Below are 15866 nucleotides of genomic sequence, written 5' to 3'. Positions count from 1 at the left end.
CTGTCTAGTGGGCATGGCCTCATTCAATACAAGTGTATGGAGCGAGACCACGGGCACTAGACGGGTTCTGCCCAAGAGTATGCATAACACATATCTACAGTACTTGCCTTTCACAGCTCAGAAACTGGCAAATCCTCACAGCACACAGTGCATGCCATGAGGAGATTCATAAGTCTGCAGTCACACAGAGTGACTGCACACCTTTCATTTTTGACCGGAGGACCCCTTTAAGTCATAATAAGGCCGACATTACACATCACTGTCGGAGTATGTGGCTGCTGGTCTCCTAATTCGAACTGAAGACTCTCAGACAGCCATAAGTGAACCATGATTTGCGGACGTACGAAGCAGGACTAATGGGACATTCTCTTGTAGCGGGTTTTTTTTTCTTTCTTGATCTGCTGCTGAGATTCTTTTACAAAATCTGCATCCATTGCAAGCAAATTTGGACGTGGATTCGCTAAAGACTTTTTTCACTGCAGATCCCTTAACCAATTGTGCATCAAAATCCATATGTATCACATGCATATATTGCGGATCCACAAAAAATATGTCACGTGTGACTTACCCCACCATTTCCAAGCCATACCTCCGGTGTGTATATATATTTATATCTATATATACTGTATGTATATATATATACACACACTGTATATGCATCACATCATGCTCCATTGAGACTGTATACAGAGATTTCCTTCTTCTAGCAGATTCTCTAATTGTTTCTGCACTTGGGCGCTTTTTCTTTCTGACAAATTGATGCATTTTTCTGCAATTGAAATTACTGTGCAGATTAAAAGGTCGGCTCAATTAACAGGAAGGCGATATTTTTCAATATCTGTCGGAGGCGCGGAGGTGACACGGGGCAGGAGCTGTGATTGGAACAAACACCAGAGATAAACATTGGCTCCCAGACCATTGAGCTGTTAATAGTTGCACCTGCTGGTACGGAGTAGATTTACTGCAAGGACCAAGCTGGGTTCAAGGATACCCGTGATGAGAAATTCTCTGTGTTGCAAGTAAAAGGATGCAGCGCATCTGTAACAATCCGGCAATGACTGCGCGCAGAGGTTACATTATTGTCAGGAGCTGCGTGGTTTTGATGTCGAGGAAGGGGAGGCTAATTTATACAGTTTTTCATGCTTCCTTTAACTTTTAAAAAAAAAACCAGAAAGATTGAATTTACCGTAATTAGCAGCCGCGATATTTGCATAAATAGCCCTAGACCGCTCATCATAATGCATCTTCGTTTTACCCACTGGCCGGTTAATGGCCATGTATTGTTTAACTTGTTAAAGAGGGGCATTATGTGCTTTTATGGCCGGGAATGAACTACTATTTATTAGTGCAATTATTCGTGGACAGATTACATTTTATGGAGAATTTGCATTCATCATCTCCCAGCCCTGGTTGGGTATATAATAATATATTGTAAATTATATTTGGACACAGCACAAGGTTGACCGAAGCTCACGGCATATAATAAAATATTATGCAGATGTATCGTGAAATGTCTCTGTTTGGGTAGGTCAATTTGATCTGCATAATGGGAGCAAAACTCTGATGGAGGCTCAACATTATCTATCATATAAAAAAAGAAAGTATATTGCCATAATCTGGGTCATATCTGATTGCAGGTGTACTACCTGAGAGTTATGCCAGTGTAAAGGGAGCACATTTCTCAGGTTCCCTGTAGGACTTTCCCTGTTCCTTTGCCCTGTCTTTAAAGGCTATTAGAACATTTTAACATGAAAAAAATATATTTCCTGTTAGTGGTTACTTTTAGTTAATAAAATTGCCCTAAAAAATTTCAGACATCCTGATATGCAGTTTTCAGATTGATCCAAGTTTCAGATTCTTTTTTTCTTGTAGGAGTGTCCCTCCCAGTGATATAGGCTGGATATGAGGTCTGTGTGTGTCCAAGGTGCTGCTGTCATCACTTCATGGATTAGGACAGCGCCAATACTGTACTTATTTCCTTCACATGCTCTTTCCACATTGTTAATAATTTGTTTTCTATACCTTCATGGAGATACTTTCTCCCCTTTCCACTTCAGATTTGTGTGATACTTTCTCCCCTTTCCACTTCAGATTTGTGTACTTCTTCCACACCCTCCCTGCTTCCGTCTTCTAGGACAGTTTCACACATTCTTGTTTCGCAGTTAAAATACAGAAAATGACTGTCTGCAGGTCTCCTGACTTGTACTTGACAGCCTCGTAGGCATCTAAGAGGCTATTGACTTAGGGTTTAGAGACCCGAGCTCAGCCCATGCATCATGGGCAGCTCTTGGACCCCTGAAACATGGATGTGTGAAACCACCTAATGCTAAAGGTGCTTCATGCATCAACAAATGCGTCGGTGGTGTTTCGCTTTTGGACTGTTCTGGATGTTTTGTGGAATGTTTTCATATGAACAGATATAACTTCAGGAATTTTTATCTGTGTAGTTGGATCCAACTCTGCTTCATGTACATTCTTTAAACTTGAGTTTTACACAGTTTTTGCAACAATACCATTTTTTAAAAGTGACTAGAAAAAGAATGTGGCTTGAAGAACGGGTGTAGCTAAAACTTCTACTAATGTGCCCCAATTCAAAAGCAAATAATTGGTCTAAAGTAAGCCACCCATGAAGAGAAATGGTGGAGAAAAGAATTCTGAATTCCAACACAAAATGCCAATGTGATAAATCTGGGTGCCTGTTCTATTTGCCGGCTCTCTAAGTGCCCCATTATTTCCCAGCCATAAACCGGACTTTTGCACAGGTCATTAATGACGATCACGTGGTTTACGTTTTGTATGGTGTTATATGGTATACCTGTTTTTTATCTCTGATTTCAGATACTTTTTATACTCCTGGTGCATTAGATTTCACTGACTTTAGGCCACACAATATATAGTTGTGCAGACTATTAGATTATTGCAAGTGTCATTCATCAGTGAAGCCGCGGAGAACCCGACCAATGATTCCTAGTGCGCCGTGTTATAGAGTAAATGCAGAAAATAGATTTTGAGTCAGGAGTACATTTTAGGGATCAGGGCAATAAAACAATTGAAGGTTGTAGAAATGAGGGCTGAGTGGTCGCAGTTTTGGTGGCAGTATGGATGTTCACACCTCGCTGCAACTTCTAAGTGTTCATTTAACCTCCGACCTCAATGTCATGGAAGCCTGTACCGGGCTCCCGCAGTGAGCACCCTCGGAGCCAAGAACTATTTCTGATGGAAAAGGACTTTTAATTTGTTATTGATCCAACTCATTTAATGCAAACCATTTAGGCCATTAAACTAAATGACATGTGGTATCCAGAAATATGCAAATGACTGAGCATTGTCATAAACCTAATAGCTTGCTTCACGCTTCTAATTTATGTGTTCATAAAAGTGACATAAAGGGCATGGTGTAAAGTGGAATAGCCATAAAAAGGGATTTGCTTATAACTTAAGTATAGATGGATCTAGTTTTGACATTTTGGAAGGATTTTGTGCTACAATATGCTGTGAGTTTAGTGTTTAGTCTGGTGGAACTGTTGGGGATTTGAATGGTGGACCCCAATCTCCGGTCGGGCATTAGCCAAAATCTGAAAAAGACTATAGTCTCCAGAAAATAGAAGAAGGAAACTAGCCAAAGGTTTGTCCCAGGTGTGGAGGGACTTCCTTTAGGATTTTATGAACACCCCTATATGACGCCTTACATTTCCACTAGTTGGTTTGTATATGAAGAGATTATATATTGTCGATTTATATCTGGATTCATTTTTATTGTTTTCTTCTTTGTTTTTCAGTTTTAACAGACAGACCACCGCCAATAATATTACAAGGCCCAACCAACCAGACATTGGCGGTAGATGGGACTGCATTGCTGAAATGCAAGGCAACGGGTGATCCTATGCCAGTCATAAGCTGGTTAAAGGAAGGATTCAATTTCATGGGGCGAGACACAAGGTTATCTATTCTTGATAAAGGATCACTACAGATTAAATCCCTAAAGGTAAGAAAAATAGACAAATAGCATAGATTTTAAGAATCTTTAGTAACTTACCAGCCAAACTGTTGCTTATTAGATGACTACAAACCTAAATTGCATTTTTTATTGTAGTATAGTGCTGCTAATGTCACTGATGTATGTAGACTGGAGGTATATCACAGAAAATAATAATCATGGGGAAAGACATTATTAGTTTTCTTGACTTCCGTAATCCAATTCGAGACCACCCTACCACTCTTAAATGGCATAATGGCAAGATACAGTAGAAGTAGATGAGAAGATTCACGTATGTGGATAAGCTTATCTTTGAAAGCAAATCCCACCCAAAGAAAATGGATTATTAGAGAATTTCTGCATCCCATTTTTTTCCTGTGGGAACAATAGTATGATTTTCATGGAAAGTATGAACAGATGCATGGAGGAAATTCATCATTAAGGATTTGTTCAAAGGGGTTCTTTGGTGAGTAAAAGTTATCATCTGATGCCCGTCCAGTGCTCCTTTCATTTTCTATGCTGGTGCCAAAAAAACAGAACTCAGCAACCCCTTAGGAAATCAATGAAGCCGTGATCGGGCATGCACACAAAGTCAGATCCCCATCAATCGATAAATTAGCACCTATCCTGTGGATAAGGGATAACTTGTTTCCACTGGGCAACTCTTTTAAATTAGTTTTCCTTTTGGTTTCATTGCCTTAAAGGGTTTGTCCAGGCTTGGGGCTCAAACCTGCAGTCACTCTATGTAGCTGTAGTCTTGTGAATCCTCACAGTGCATGCACAAAGTGCACGCTGGCCGGATTCTCCGGTGCCGGCACCTAAAGTGGGCTGACACCTAACCGCGAATATGCAATTGGCGGTCACATGCCAACTAGACGTATGTAGCCTTGGTCAATGCAAGTGATTTTAGCAAGGCCGGACACGTTTAGGTGGAATGCGTCTGGAAATAGAATTATAGAATCATAGAATGGTAGAGTTGGAAGGGACCTCCTGGGTCATCTGGTCCAACCCCCTGCTCAAAGCAGGATTCACTAAATCATGCCAGACAGATGTCTGTCCAGCCTTTGTTTGAAGACTTCCATGGAAGGAGAACTCACCACCTCTTGTGACAGCCTGTTCCACTCACTGATCACCCTCACTGTCGAAAAGTTTTTCTAATATGTAATCTGTGCTTTCTCCCATTCAGTTTCCTCCCATTGCTTCTAGTCTTTCCTTGTTCAAATGAGAATAAAAATGATCCTTCTACAATGTGACAGCCCTTGAGATATTTGTACACAGCTATTAAGTCTCCTCTCCGTCTTCTTTTTTGCAAGCTAAACATTCCCAAATCCTGTAACCGTTCCTCATAGGACATGGTTTGCAGACCGGTCACCATTCTGGTCGCTCTTCTCTGAACTTGCTCCAGTTTGTTGATGTCTGTTTTAAAATGTCCCCAAAACTGGACACAATATTCCAGATGAGGTCTGACCAAAGAGGAGTAGAGAGCAATAATGACTTCACGTGATCTAGACTGCATCACACTGTTGACTCATGTTAAGTTTATGATCTATTAGTACACCCAAGTCTTTTTCACATGTGCTATTGCTTAGCCCTATTCTTCCCATTCTGTATATGCTTTTTCATTTTTATTGCCGAGATGTAGTACTTTCCATTTTTCCCTGTTAAAAACCATTCTGTTAGTTTCTGCCCACTGCTCCAGTTTATTTATATATTTTTGAATCCTCTCTCTTCTCTAGTATTAGCTATCCCTCCTAGCTTTGTGTCATCAGCATATTTAATCAGTTTACCCTCTATTCCTTCATCTAAACCATTGATAAAGATGTTGATACATTACTTCGCGCTCCTGGTGTCAGTTCCAGAGAATCCTGATGGTGCGCTCTGTGCGTGCGGCAAGGAGTCACAAGTCTGCAGTCAGATAGAGTGACTGCAGACTTGAGCCCGAGCCTGAACAACCCCTTTAGTTTGCATAAAATTAATCAAACTGTCATTTAATGTTTGAAAAATATGATGCATCTTTAAATGCAACACTTTATGTAGAGCTGATTTTAAGTAATCATAATTCATAAATCTGGCTTAGACCTATTTATGCAGCTAACCATGCCCAGTTTCCTACTTGCATTTCAAAAGTGCTGAGAAAGATGTAAAATTGCAAAAAGTCTCATATATTTGAGCAAATTTGAAACCTTTTTGAGAAGAAAACTGGCACAAAGACTTATAAATCCTCTTATGTAACCTATTAAAACCATCAGTGGCTATAAACACCCAGTTCTAGCCGATATGGAGGAGGTGGGTATCCTCATGAAGAAGACTCTGGACACCCTCAAAGTTACCAATGAGGATGAAAGATGACAACCTGTTTAATTATGTAGTATGTTTTTTTTATCTATTATTATTTCCTTTTATTTGCATATCTTTATTTTAATCTATTTTATTGTGTATTTTCTATTTTGTTTATGTAGTTCTTTTTTATATTTATCACTTCAGGATTTTTCGTACTGTATGAGTCTGATTTATACATACATTGTGTTCTTTCAGTAAAGACACTTCTTGCGATGCAATCGCACAGTAGTGACAATATGAAATACCCCGAAGTTTATGTCTGTCGCTCACCATAAATTAATTATTAACTTCCTTGGAACAAAATGGAATTTATTAAAAAAAAATGAATGTCAGCACTCCTTGAGTAAACAATTTAGCCTCCCACTCAATACTGAAGGCAGGAACTAACCACAAAGGTTAATGCATTTTTATTGTACCGCTGGATTAAATAGTGCGCTTCAATAGGCAAGATCCCAAGGAGTTTGCGGAAAATCAGCCTTTCAAGGTGGGAGCTCAGTGATCCCGAGTCATCTCTAAGAACGCAAGTGGCTTCTCTACTAAATATTCTCCTGAATTGGCTGAAATGATGAACACGATAACAGTGATAGTCCGGGATTTATAAAGGTTGTCGCTAAACTCTCTGTGCACTCTGAGTTACCAGCCAAAAATAATCTGTATTTTACAGAAATCCGTTGAGAAGCTCATGTCCTTGATCAAGGAGAACTACAGTATACTTTCTCCATACAGAAAAGAAATAGCAAAATATAGTTAAATAAATGAATTATAATTGATCAATATAATACATTTTAGGAATTAGGAAGCTACATACTAAGGTCGTGATTCTTCTCTTGCTTTATTTCATTTTCATTTCACCCACTTTTCTTTTTTATTCTTTTATCGTTCATTGACATTTTTTTTGCACCAAATTTTACGAAATGGCACACGCTATTCTGGAATTTTGCAGGAAGTCAAAAATTGTCTTTACTTCTGTCTAAAATAGTTTTTGGAACTTTTTAACTTTAAACAAAATTCACTTTTCACAAAGTCTGGCAAAAATTGCCCAAAAATTTTCTGGCAAGCATAAAATGATTCTGGTGGTAAAAGGGGTACATATTTGTATATATATATATATTTTTTTAAAAAAGTTGAAATGGAGGAATTTTCCAAAGACATCTGGAAAGCTTAAACCTCATCCACAATGACAAGCATAAAAAACATACAAACAAAATATAGGCAAACATATGTAAAATAGACTTTAAAAAAGACACAAATTTAAAGAAGTAGGCACAAATGAAATACAGACCTAAACACCAAAGACTAGACAAATTAGTTGAAAATACAACAGTGAATTGGACCTGTTTATTTTTACTTTGCAGTAATTTTGTTAAATGGGTCAGATTAAAGGAGTTGTTCATGACTGACAGATTGATGACCTATCCTTAGTAATAGGTGTTCAATATCAGATCAGTGGGGGATCTATCCCTACCGATCAGCTGTTAACCTGATGCAATTTGTACCTTAAAATGTCTATATTCAGATGATTTAATGCCATTATTTATCGAACAACTCATTGAAGCCATGTATTAAAATAGTTGACGCAGTGAAGTATCTTTGAAACTCCACATTGGGACATTTAATAGTTGCTGAAAACTTCCCTTTTTACCTGGTGTTTTCTAACAATTGTATGTTTCCTTACAGATGACAGATTCTGGCACTTACACTTGTGTCGCTACGAGTTCAAGTGGTGAAACTACCTGGAGTTCTGTTTTGGAAGTGACAGGTAAAGTGTCATGTCCACATTGCTACCATATCGGTATGTAGTGGTCTCTGACTAGACTTGCGGATGTGTGTCTGATATTTCTCTACTTAACCTTAGAATCTGCCGGAGTGACTGTAAGTAAAAGTTATGATATAAATGACCTGCCAGGGTCACCATCAAAGCCTCAAGTTACTGATGTCAGCAAGAACAGCGTTACTTTGTCATGGCATTTAGGAACTCCGGGAGTCCTACCTGTCACGTCTTATATTATTGAAGCTTTCAGGTAAGTCAGCTGGGTTTATGGGATTTCCTATTTCTATATTTGTATGATATTGTATCAGAGAGTATCTGTGTGATATCAGCACTAGAGATGAGTGGATGACTGTTCCCTATCATGCACTGAGTTCTCTCAAGACCCCAGAGCATAATAAACATTGGGTGTATAAAAACAAAAAAAAAATGTATACTCACTTCACCCCTGACCTTTCCTGTTGCCCTCACTGTCTGATTCGCCACACCTCATCTTTTCTCCTTCCCCCATTATGTGCATTTTCTTCGGTCTCTTTTCTCCATGGTCCTGGCTTCCAGTTCGGCAAGGCTTCTGACCTCGGGTGATGCTCATTGTAATGACACACAGTGTCGTCAGAGGCCTTGAAGACCTGTCCTGGAGTGAAGACTCTGAAGAGAGTGTGCATGACAGGAGAAAAGAAAAAGAAGAGGCGCGAGTACCAGACCTCTGTCTGGGACAGAGGACCAGGTGAGCGGAAAGGTGAATCTTCTTTTTTTTACCAGTTTAACTGGTACTCAACTATTTAGAAGAATGGTGGCCACAGCTGGATGCCGTATTGGTGAATTTGTGCAGAGCAACATGCAAAAGATGTGTGTCCTGGAGATTGTTCTGGATTTTTGTCTAATTTGAGGAGAATTCAATTCCATTTTAAGAAATTCACTCATCTCAAATCAACGCCATCCTTAATATGGACAACAGAAAAGTATCATGAATAATGGTTTTTAAAACCAGAACACAACTGCATTTTTATATTCCTTTGGAGTCAATCACTGACCACCAGGGTCTATTTCTTATGGAATAATCCACTGTCTGGGGGAAGGTGGGCACACATGTTCACTACCACTACCATAGACCAAGAGAGGTAAATGTATGAATATGTTCATCTCTGGTTCATTCATACGGGAGACATAGGACCCCAGTTCTCATGAACAGTGGTGGTCTAAGCTGCTGGACAGCTTATCACTAATGTTCATGGTATGATAACATTAAGTAAAGCCATGACTTTTGGATAACAAACAAATAAAGTCTACTAGGTCTTTGTCGGATTATCTTAGAGGCCTTAGTACTGCAGGTAAACATTCTGCAATATGCCACTTCCAACACTCTTCATTGTCGCCAGATTTCACAATACAAGCTTCATACATTACCTTATAGATCACTTACACCTGACGAGTCTGGTGTATTGGTTTGGAGAGTCCATTTCAGAATTGCTACATAAACCTTTTAGAAAATGTTGCCAGAATTTAAAGGGGCTATCTCACATATTGAAAAATAAAAATACATGAAACTCAGAAGCAATACACATCTTCATTGTATCCCCGTCAGGGATAAAATACCACTTTCTAGTGTAATTTTTACACCTTTCAGCCTCTTTATTCTCTTCTTTGTAAATCGGTTCTCTTCTCTTTCTGTAATCAGGTAACAGCTAGTCCTATGAGACCAAGAGGCAATAGAATTTTCCAAATGAACTATAAACTCCTCATCTCCTGCCTACCACCCCTGACCTGCAGAAAATAGACCCTCACACACACCACTAAGAAATAGCTAATGTCAAATCTATCTATCTATCTATCTATCTATCTATCTATCTATCTATCTGTTATCTATTATCTATCTATATCTCACTTTCCTCTGTGTCATCCTAGCTTGTTTAGCTTGTTACATATACTTAAAAGGGTTGTCCAGTCTTAAATTACAAATCTGCAGTTTCTCCACGTGACTGCAGACTTGTTGATCCTCACATATGTGATTATTCTCCGGTGTCAGCGCAGGGCGCGGCAATATGCATACTCCTGGCCACATTCCAACTAGATGGGTGCAGCCTTGCTTGATACAAGTCTAGTTGGAATGTGACCGGGCGTATACATATCTCATATTTATGGTCACATGACTGCTGCCCCTGGTGCTGGCACTGGAGAACAGAGTGAAAGCAGACTTATAGTAGGCTACGTGCACACGCTGTAGATTGGGGTGCGGATTTGGCCGTGCGGATTTTGTAAAATCCGCAGGTAAATCTGCAGGTCAAAAGACCTGTGGTTTTATCTGCGGATTGCTCTGCAGTTTTGCCTTGCGGTTTTTCATCTCCTCAATGGAGGAGATGGCAAACCGCAGCGGAATCAGCAGAAAGAATTGACATGTCAATTCTTTCTGCCGTTTCAAAACCGCAGAAAAACCGCGCGTAAAAATCCGTACCGTCTGCACTGCGGTTTTGTATTCCCATAGGGAATAATGGTACTGTACACCGCAGCAAAAACTGCTGCGGACCCGCAGCGGACAAATCCGCAGAATCTGCAGCGTGTGCACACACCCTAAGACCAGAGAACCCCTTTAAGATCAAGTTTTCATCATGTTACCACATAGTACTGGCCTCCTCACTGTCAGGTTACCATTCAATATGAGACAGAGTAAGGAAACTAATGAGCATGTGAGTCCGCCACTGAACGTGGACCTACATTCCAAGCACAGAAGAAACAAGATGGAGCATTGTTACAGATGAGAATGCAATGTATATGCAAACCACACTTTATTTTTATCGATGCATATAGCAAATATATTTTTCTTCCCACATTGTGTTGAACAGTTCTTTAGGTGAAACATCCCCTTTACAGTGTTGCTGTACTCCTAAAATGCTCATCTTAATATTAAGGTCTCAACCAGTCATTCTAAAGTGATTTTTTAAAATAAGCATACCATTCTCATGAGGTTTAAGAGATCTATTTAATTTAGTACTGTGAAATCTAAAGATAAAGCTTATAAAGAGGTTTTCCACCCCTGAGTAAATCTGTGTAAAGCACACACTGTATGGATTTCGCCCTGATTGCTAGTTCCAAGTATTCCAGTTGCGTAGTTGCGGTCAGGTACCGATTAGAGTCTCTGCTGGTTTTCTCGGTGTTCCATATTATACACCATTAGCTGAACGGCTTGCCAAAAATTTACTCAGAGGTGGACAGCCCCTTTAAAACCGTAATGTGTAAAATTCAGCTTAGCTACATGTGCACCACATACGGTACAAAATGGCATAATAGCTCATCTAGTGACTGTTCCGCCAGCTTATTATAGATATTAGGCATATTTTTTGACAATCGCCAATAGTTAGGTACACAGAATACCATTTTGTAAGATGACAGGATTCCTTCCCCTGATCAGGTACTTGCTACAGTCATCCATCTTCCTCCAGTTATGGTAATTGTTATTTAATACTTCCATAAGCAGTGAGCGTCTCAGTGACATCCTGACAGATGCTTGTTCTTAGATACATATAGTGTTAGCTCAGAAGTCCCATACACGCTCCGCTGCCTGCATTACTAGACATTAGCATGAATCAACAGTGAATCGAGGCTTCTTAATGATCCTCAGTGTGGGCACAAAGTAGGGAAGAAATCCCTGCTGGGCTTATAACGTGATCTATAAACGGATAGATAGATCGATAGGTAGATAGAATAAAATCTAAAGTAATTGAATTTATATCCTTTCCCAAATTTATGGATAGATACTAATCCAAATTTTGCATGAATCCAGCAAAAAGGCGGTCTGCCTTCCATCATTCCTGTATTATGGTTGCCAGCAAGGGATCAATAAATAATAAGCTATTATATTCACCATTGAATGTCTCTTCCCATACTTGTTTCACTGCCGTCGTTCCCTTTCTGGTTTTCCAATCGGCTGCTCTTCCACCTTCTTCCGGTGGGCAGCACAGTTGGCTATACAGTCACATGAGGAACGACACATGCCCATGAGTGATCGGCGGTGTGTGGACATATATCAGGAGTGCCGAGCACTGGTAAGTAGGGATGAGCGGACCCGTGGATGTTCAAGTTTGTCCGGTTTTACCGAACTTTAATCTAAAGTTCGGTTCGGGTATCACAACTGTACCTGAACTTGAACCAGAACCCGAACCCCATAGAAAACAATGGAGACCCAAATTTTGGATCTGGAAAATCTCTCTTTCTCTCTTCTTCCGGAAGTCCGAACACTAAAGTTGACTTCTGGGAGAAGTCCATGTTCGGAGTTCAGCACCGGACACTAGGTGTCCGGCAAAACTCCGAATTTTATAGTTCGGGTTCTCTCATCTCTACTGGTTATTAAAGCAGGTTATTATTTTTTAACCACTTCCCCGCAGATTTGATTTGCGCAGAATTTTTTGTTGTACATTGTACCTCACCTTCTGAATTGAGCAAATCTATTGAATTTGGGAAATTGTTCATGTCTTATAGATACATAGTTAAGATGACATAACATCTATTAGTTATGTATAGATATACATAACATTTATGTTATGTTTATCTATAACATGATAATAAATAAGATGAGATGTTATCAATACCATGGATGGCAAGAAAAACAAACAAATCTATTTTGGAACAAATCAAGCCAGACATGTCACTGGAGGCAAGGACCACCAAACTACGACTTACCGACTTTGGACACATCATACAATGAGAGCAATCACTGGAGAAGGATGACGTGTACCGTGGTTGGAAGAACAGCATGAACAAGACAAAGATGAAGACCAGAGACCTGGTCAAAATAACATCAGAGAAGACCCTGGTGGATCTATCTAGGCTTACACAAGATAGATCTTCCATCCATCAAGTCGCCATGGCTCAAGATCGAGCCGAAGGCCATTAAATTTAAAATAAATGCAGATAGATATAGATCAATAGATTGCTAGTAAATAAATGATGACTTACATTTAGGATACTATTAGTTACAGCTATTAATACAGTATTCTCCAGGCACTTCTTCTGCAGCCTTTTCTTGCCCAGTGCCAGATAGATCGCTAATCGTTTTCCTGTACGGTACACACATCACGTAGACACTTATCGGATCTGTCTAGAAATTTTGCCGGAATGATAAAAAGTTTTGACACAGTATTTTTATGTTTTTTTCTGCAGCCAATCTGTCAGCAATAGTTGGCAGACAGTAGCAAATCATGTGAAGACCACGTTATATACCGTGAAAGGGCTTCGACCAAACACAATATATCTTTTCATGGTGAGAGCTATCAACGCTGAAGGTCTTAGTGATCCAAGCCCCATGTCTGATCCAGTACGGACGCAAGGTAATGAACATAAGTACAGTATGTGGAAAAGAAGTGTTATCTAAAGAAATGTCCTGGATGTCATGTCCAGCTACTGAGAAGCAGACAGACAGATACACATATAGATTTTAGACAAATATTAAAGCCCTAATTCATCATTGGTGTTTTTTAAAGTCATTTTTTCTTTTTTGTATTGTGGTATTCACTGATGTTTCTTGTGCCAAATTAATCTAAATAATGTATGCGGTTAATGAATTTGGCGCAAAGTAAAAAAAAATAGGGCTTTTTTTCCTATCAATTTTTGAAAAAATATACATAAAATTACATCGGCAGGAGTAAGGACTGGAGTAGAGTTGCGCCAAATTTTTAAAAAGTCACGATTGATGAATCAGCCAAAAACATTTGAATTTGCTAAGCTTTGCCTACAAAGGGAGGAAAAAAAACACCAGTGAGCACACATAAAACAGACTTAAAAAAAGAAATAGAATAATGAAATGAATAAAAACAAAAAAAGGCTCAAAAAACGCCAAACTATACAAAAAACACTCAGAAAGGCAAGGATGAATCAGAGACATAGATTTTACATAAAGTAGATAGTTGATGGATGGACAGATGGATGGATGGACGGATAGATGGATAGACAGATAGATAGATAGATAGATTTTAGAAGATAGATAGATGGATAGCTAGATAGATAGATAGATAATAGATAGATGATAGATATATAAATAGATATATAAAAAATAGATAGTTTAAGTATGTAAATACTATATTTGAGAATGCTGCTATGGAAATATATGCTAATTTTCACGAGAAACTGTCATTTACAATATTTGGCATCACTATTTATTAATGCATATAATCAAGTCACTGGGCTGTCAGCTAATTCAGACAGGAATCAGGTCACGATTCAGTAATTTTCATAATTAAAAGACTTATCTTTACAAGAGATCCTTCAGTGATACAAGAGTCTGCTCAACTCCGTGCAGGTGTATAGAATGGTTGTCGTAAGAAATACTGAATATTTGTTGGCAAAGTCTTCTGTTTGTGCCAGACTCTGGGTACAGGGACATACAGACATACATTTGGGCCCACAACATTGTAAGGAAGCTTGCAATGAATATATTACCCAAATCAACAATGGGTGTAAATGGTAGCATCATGGCTGCATTGCCCCAAGATTAAAGAAAACTCACCACATTCTACATTGTACATTTCATCTGTTACTCCTCCAAGAAATATGTGACTAGATGAACAACTGGGTGTTATTAATCTCATTGTCAAAGGGGTGTGTCTCTACATAGTCTGCAATGATTGGACAGTATCAGACAGTGTAGGTACGCCCAACTTCTAACTGGGGAATAGCACAACAAAGACTTATAACAATAGATGTTCTAGATTGTTATTTAATGGGAAATACAATTAATATCTAAATGATGATGGATCTTCTTTTAGTGCAGTTTCCATAAATAACACAAAGTCTTCTTATAAGAAACAGGAAAGAGAAGCATCTACTTTGCCAAGAAAGTTTTCTTTGTGCTAATATTCGATATCTGTCATCTAGACTCTAGGCAGGTTCCACCGTCATGTAGCCTGAGCTTTTCTCCAGTTTCCATTTTATCAAATCGATCCATAGCGTAAGCGCTTTCTTCTAAATAATCCTTCAGAAATTTCAATAATTCTGCTGCAGAATCAATTATATGGAGGATTTTGTGTTATTTTCTAACTTTTTTGTAATTGTGTTCACTAGATATAAGTCCAACAGTTCAAGGTGTAGATCACCGGCAAGTCCAGAAAGAGCTGGGAGATGTGATTGTTCGTCTGCACAACCCTGTGGTCCTTTCACCTACCGCTATCCAGGTCTCCTGGACTGTAAGTTCTTTATAGCTGAGTGCATATGCGTTAATAAACATGTTAATTACTAATAATAGAAATTACTTTATCCATATTCATCATCTGATTATCATCCAGTATACACTGGCAATAAATATAAAAAATTAGTTACCACTAACTCCTCATTTCCATAAGTCTCTGAACATTTTCCGTTTTTTTTATATCATAGAATCATAGAATCGTAGAGTTGGAAGGGACCTCCTGGGTCATCTGGTCCAACCCCCTGCTCAAAGCAGGATTCACTAAATCATCCCATATACCTGTGTATATGACACACCTTACTAAATGATGAACCCCAGATCTAGACAGCATTAAAAAAGGAAAAACACATTTCCTACTTGTTGAAACTTCTGTATTGGTGTAAAGAAGCATAGTTGTAAGTAATTGTATTCTGTTGGTGTTTGTCAGCAGCATGCTACATCAAGACACAGCTCTGCTATGTCAGCACATAGCTCTGCTACATCAATCCCCACAGGTCTGCTATACAATGCCAAATTTTGATGTTCATTCCAGCCATTTGACTGATCACATTATCTGAAAGGTTCTTCAGCCAATATGCAGCATCTGTGCAGGTCTTGATTAGCTGGTC

The 15866-nt window shown here is 38.9% G+C and overlaps 1 protein-coding gene across 10 annotated transcripts in view; it reads left to right on the top strand.

Annotated features, from left to right (window-relative positions):
- The window catches only part of ROBO2 (roundabout guidance receptor 2), a 582091-nt gene that overhangs the window by 469641 nt on the left and 96584 nt on the right, over nt 1-15866 (top strand). For all 10 annotated transcript variants that reach the window (XM_073584464.1, XM_073584461.1, XM_073584462.1 and 7 more), the window contains exons 9-13: nt 3780-3985; nt 7994-8075; nt 8172-8337; nt 13239-13405; nt 15135-15256. In XM_073584464.1, coding sequence (XP_073440565.1) covers nt 3780-3985; nt 7994-8075; nt 8172-8337; nt 13239-13405; nt 15135-15256 — 743 coding nt within the window. The remainder of the gene's footprint in view (nt 1-3779; nt 3986-7993; nt 8076-8171; nt 8338-13238; nt 13406-15134; nt 15257-15866) is intronic.

The sequence above is a fragment of the Dendrobates tinctorius genome, unplaced genomic scaffold (genome assembly GCF_039654945.1).
Source record: "Dendrobates tinctorius isolate UK_male_01 unplaced genomic scaffold, ASM3965494v1 ptg000084l, whole genome shotgun sequence".
Lineage (NCBI taxonomy): Eukaryota > Metazoa > Chordata > Amphibia > Anura > Dendrobatidae > Dendrobates > Dendrobates tinctorius.
This window is presented reverse-complemented; position numbering and strand designations above follow the sequence as displayed.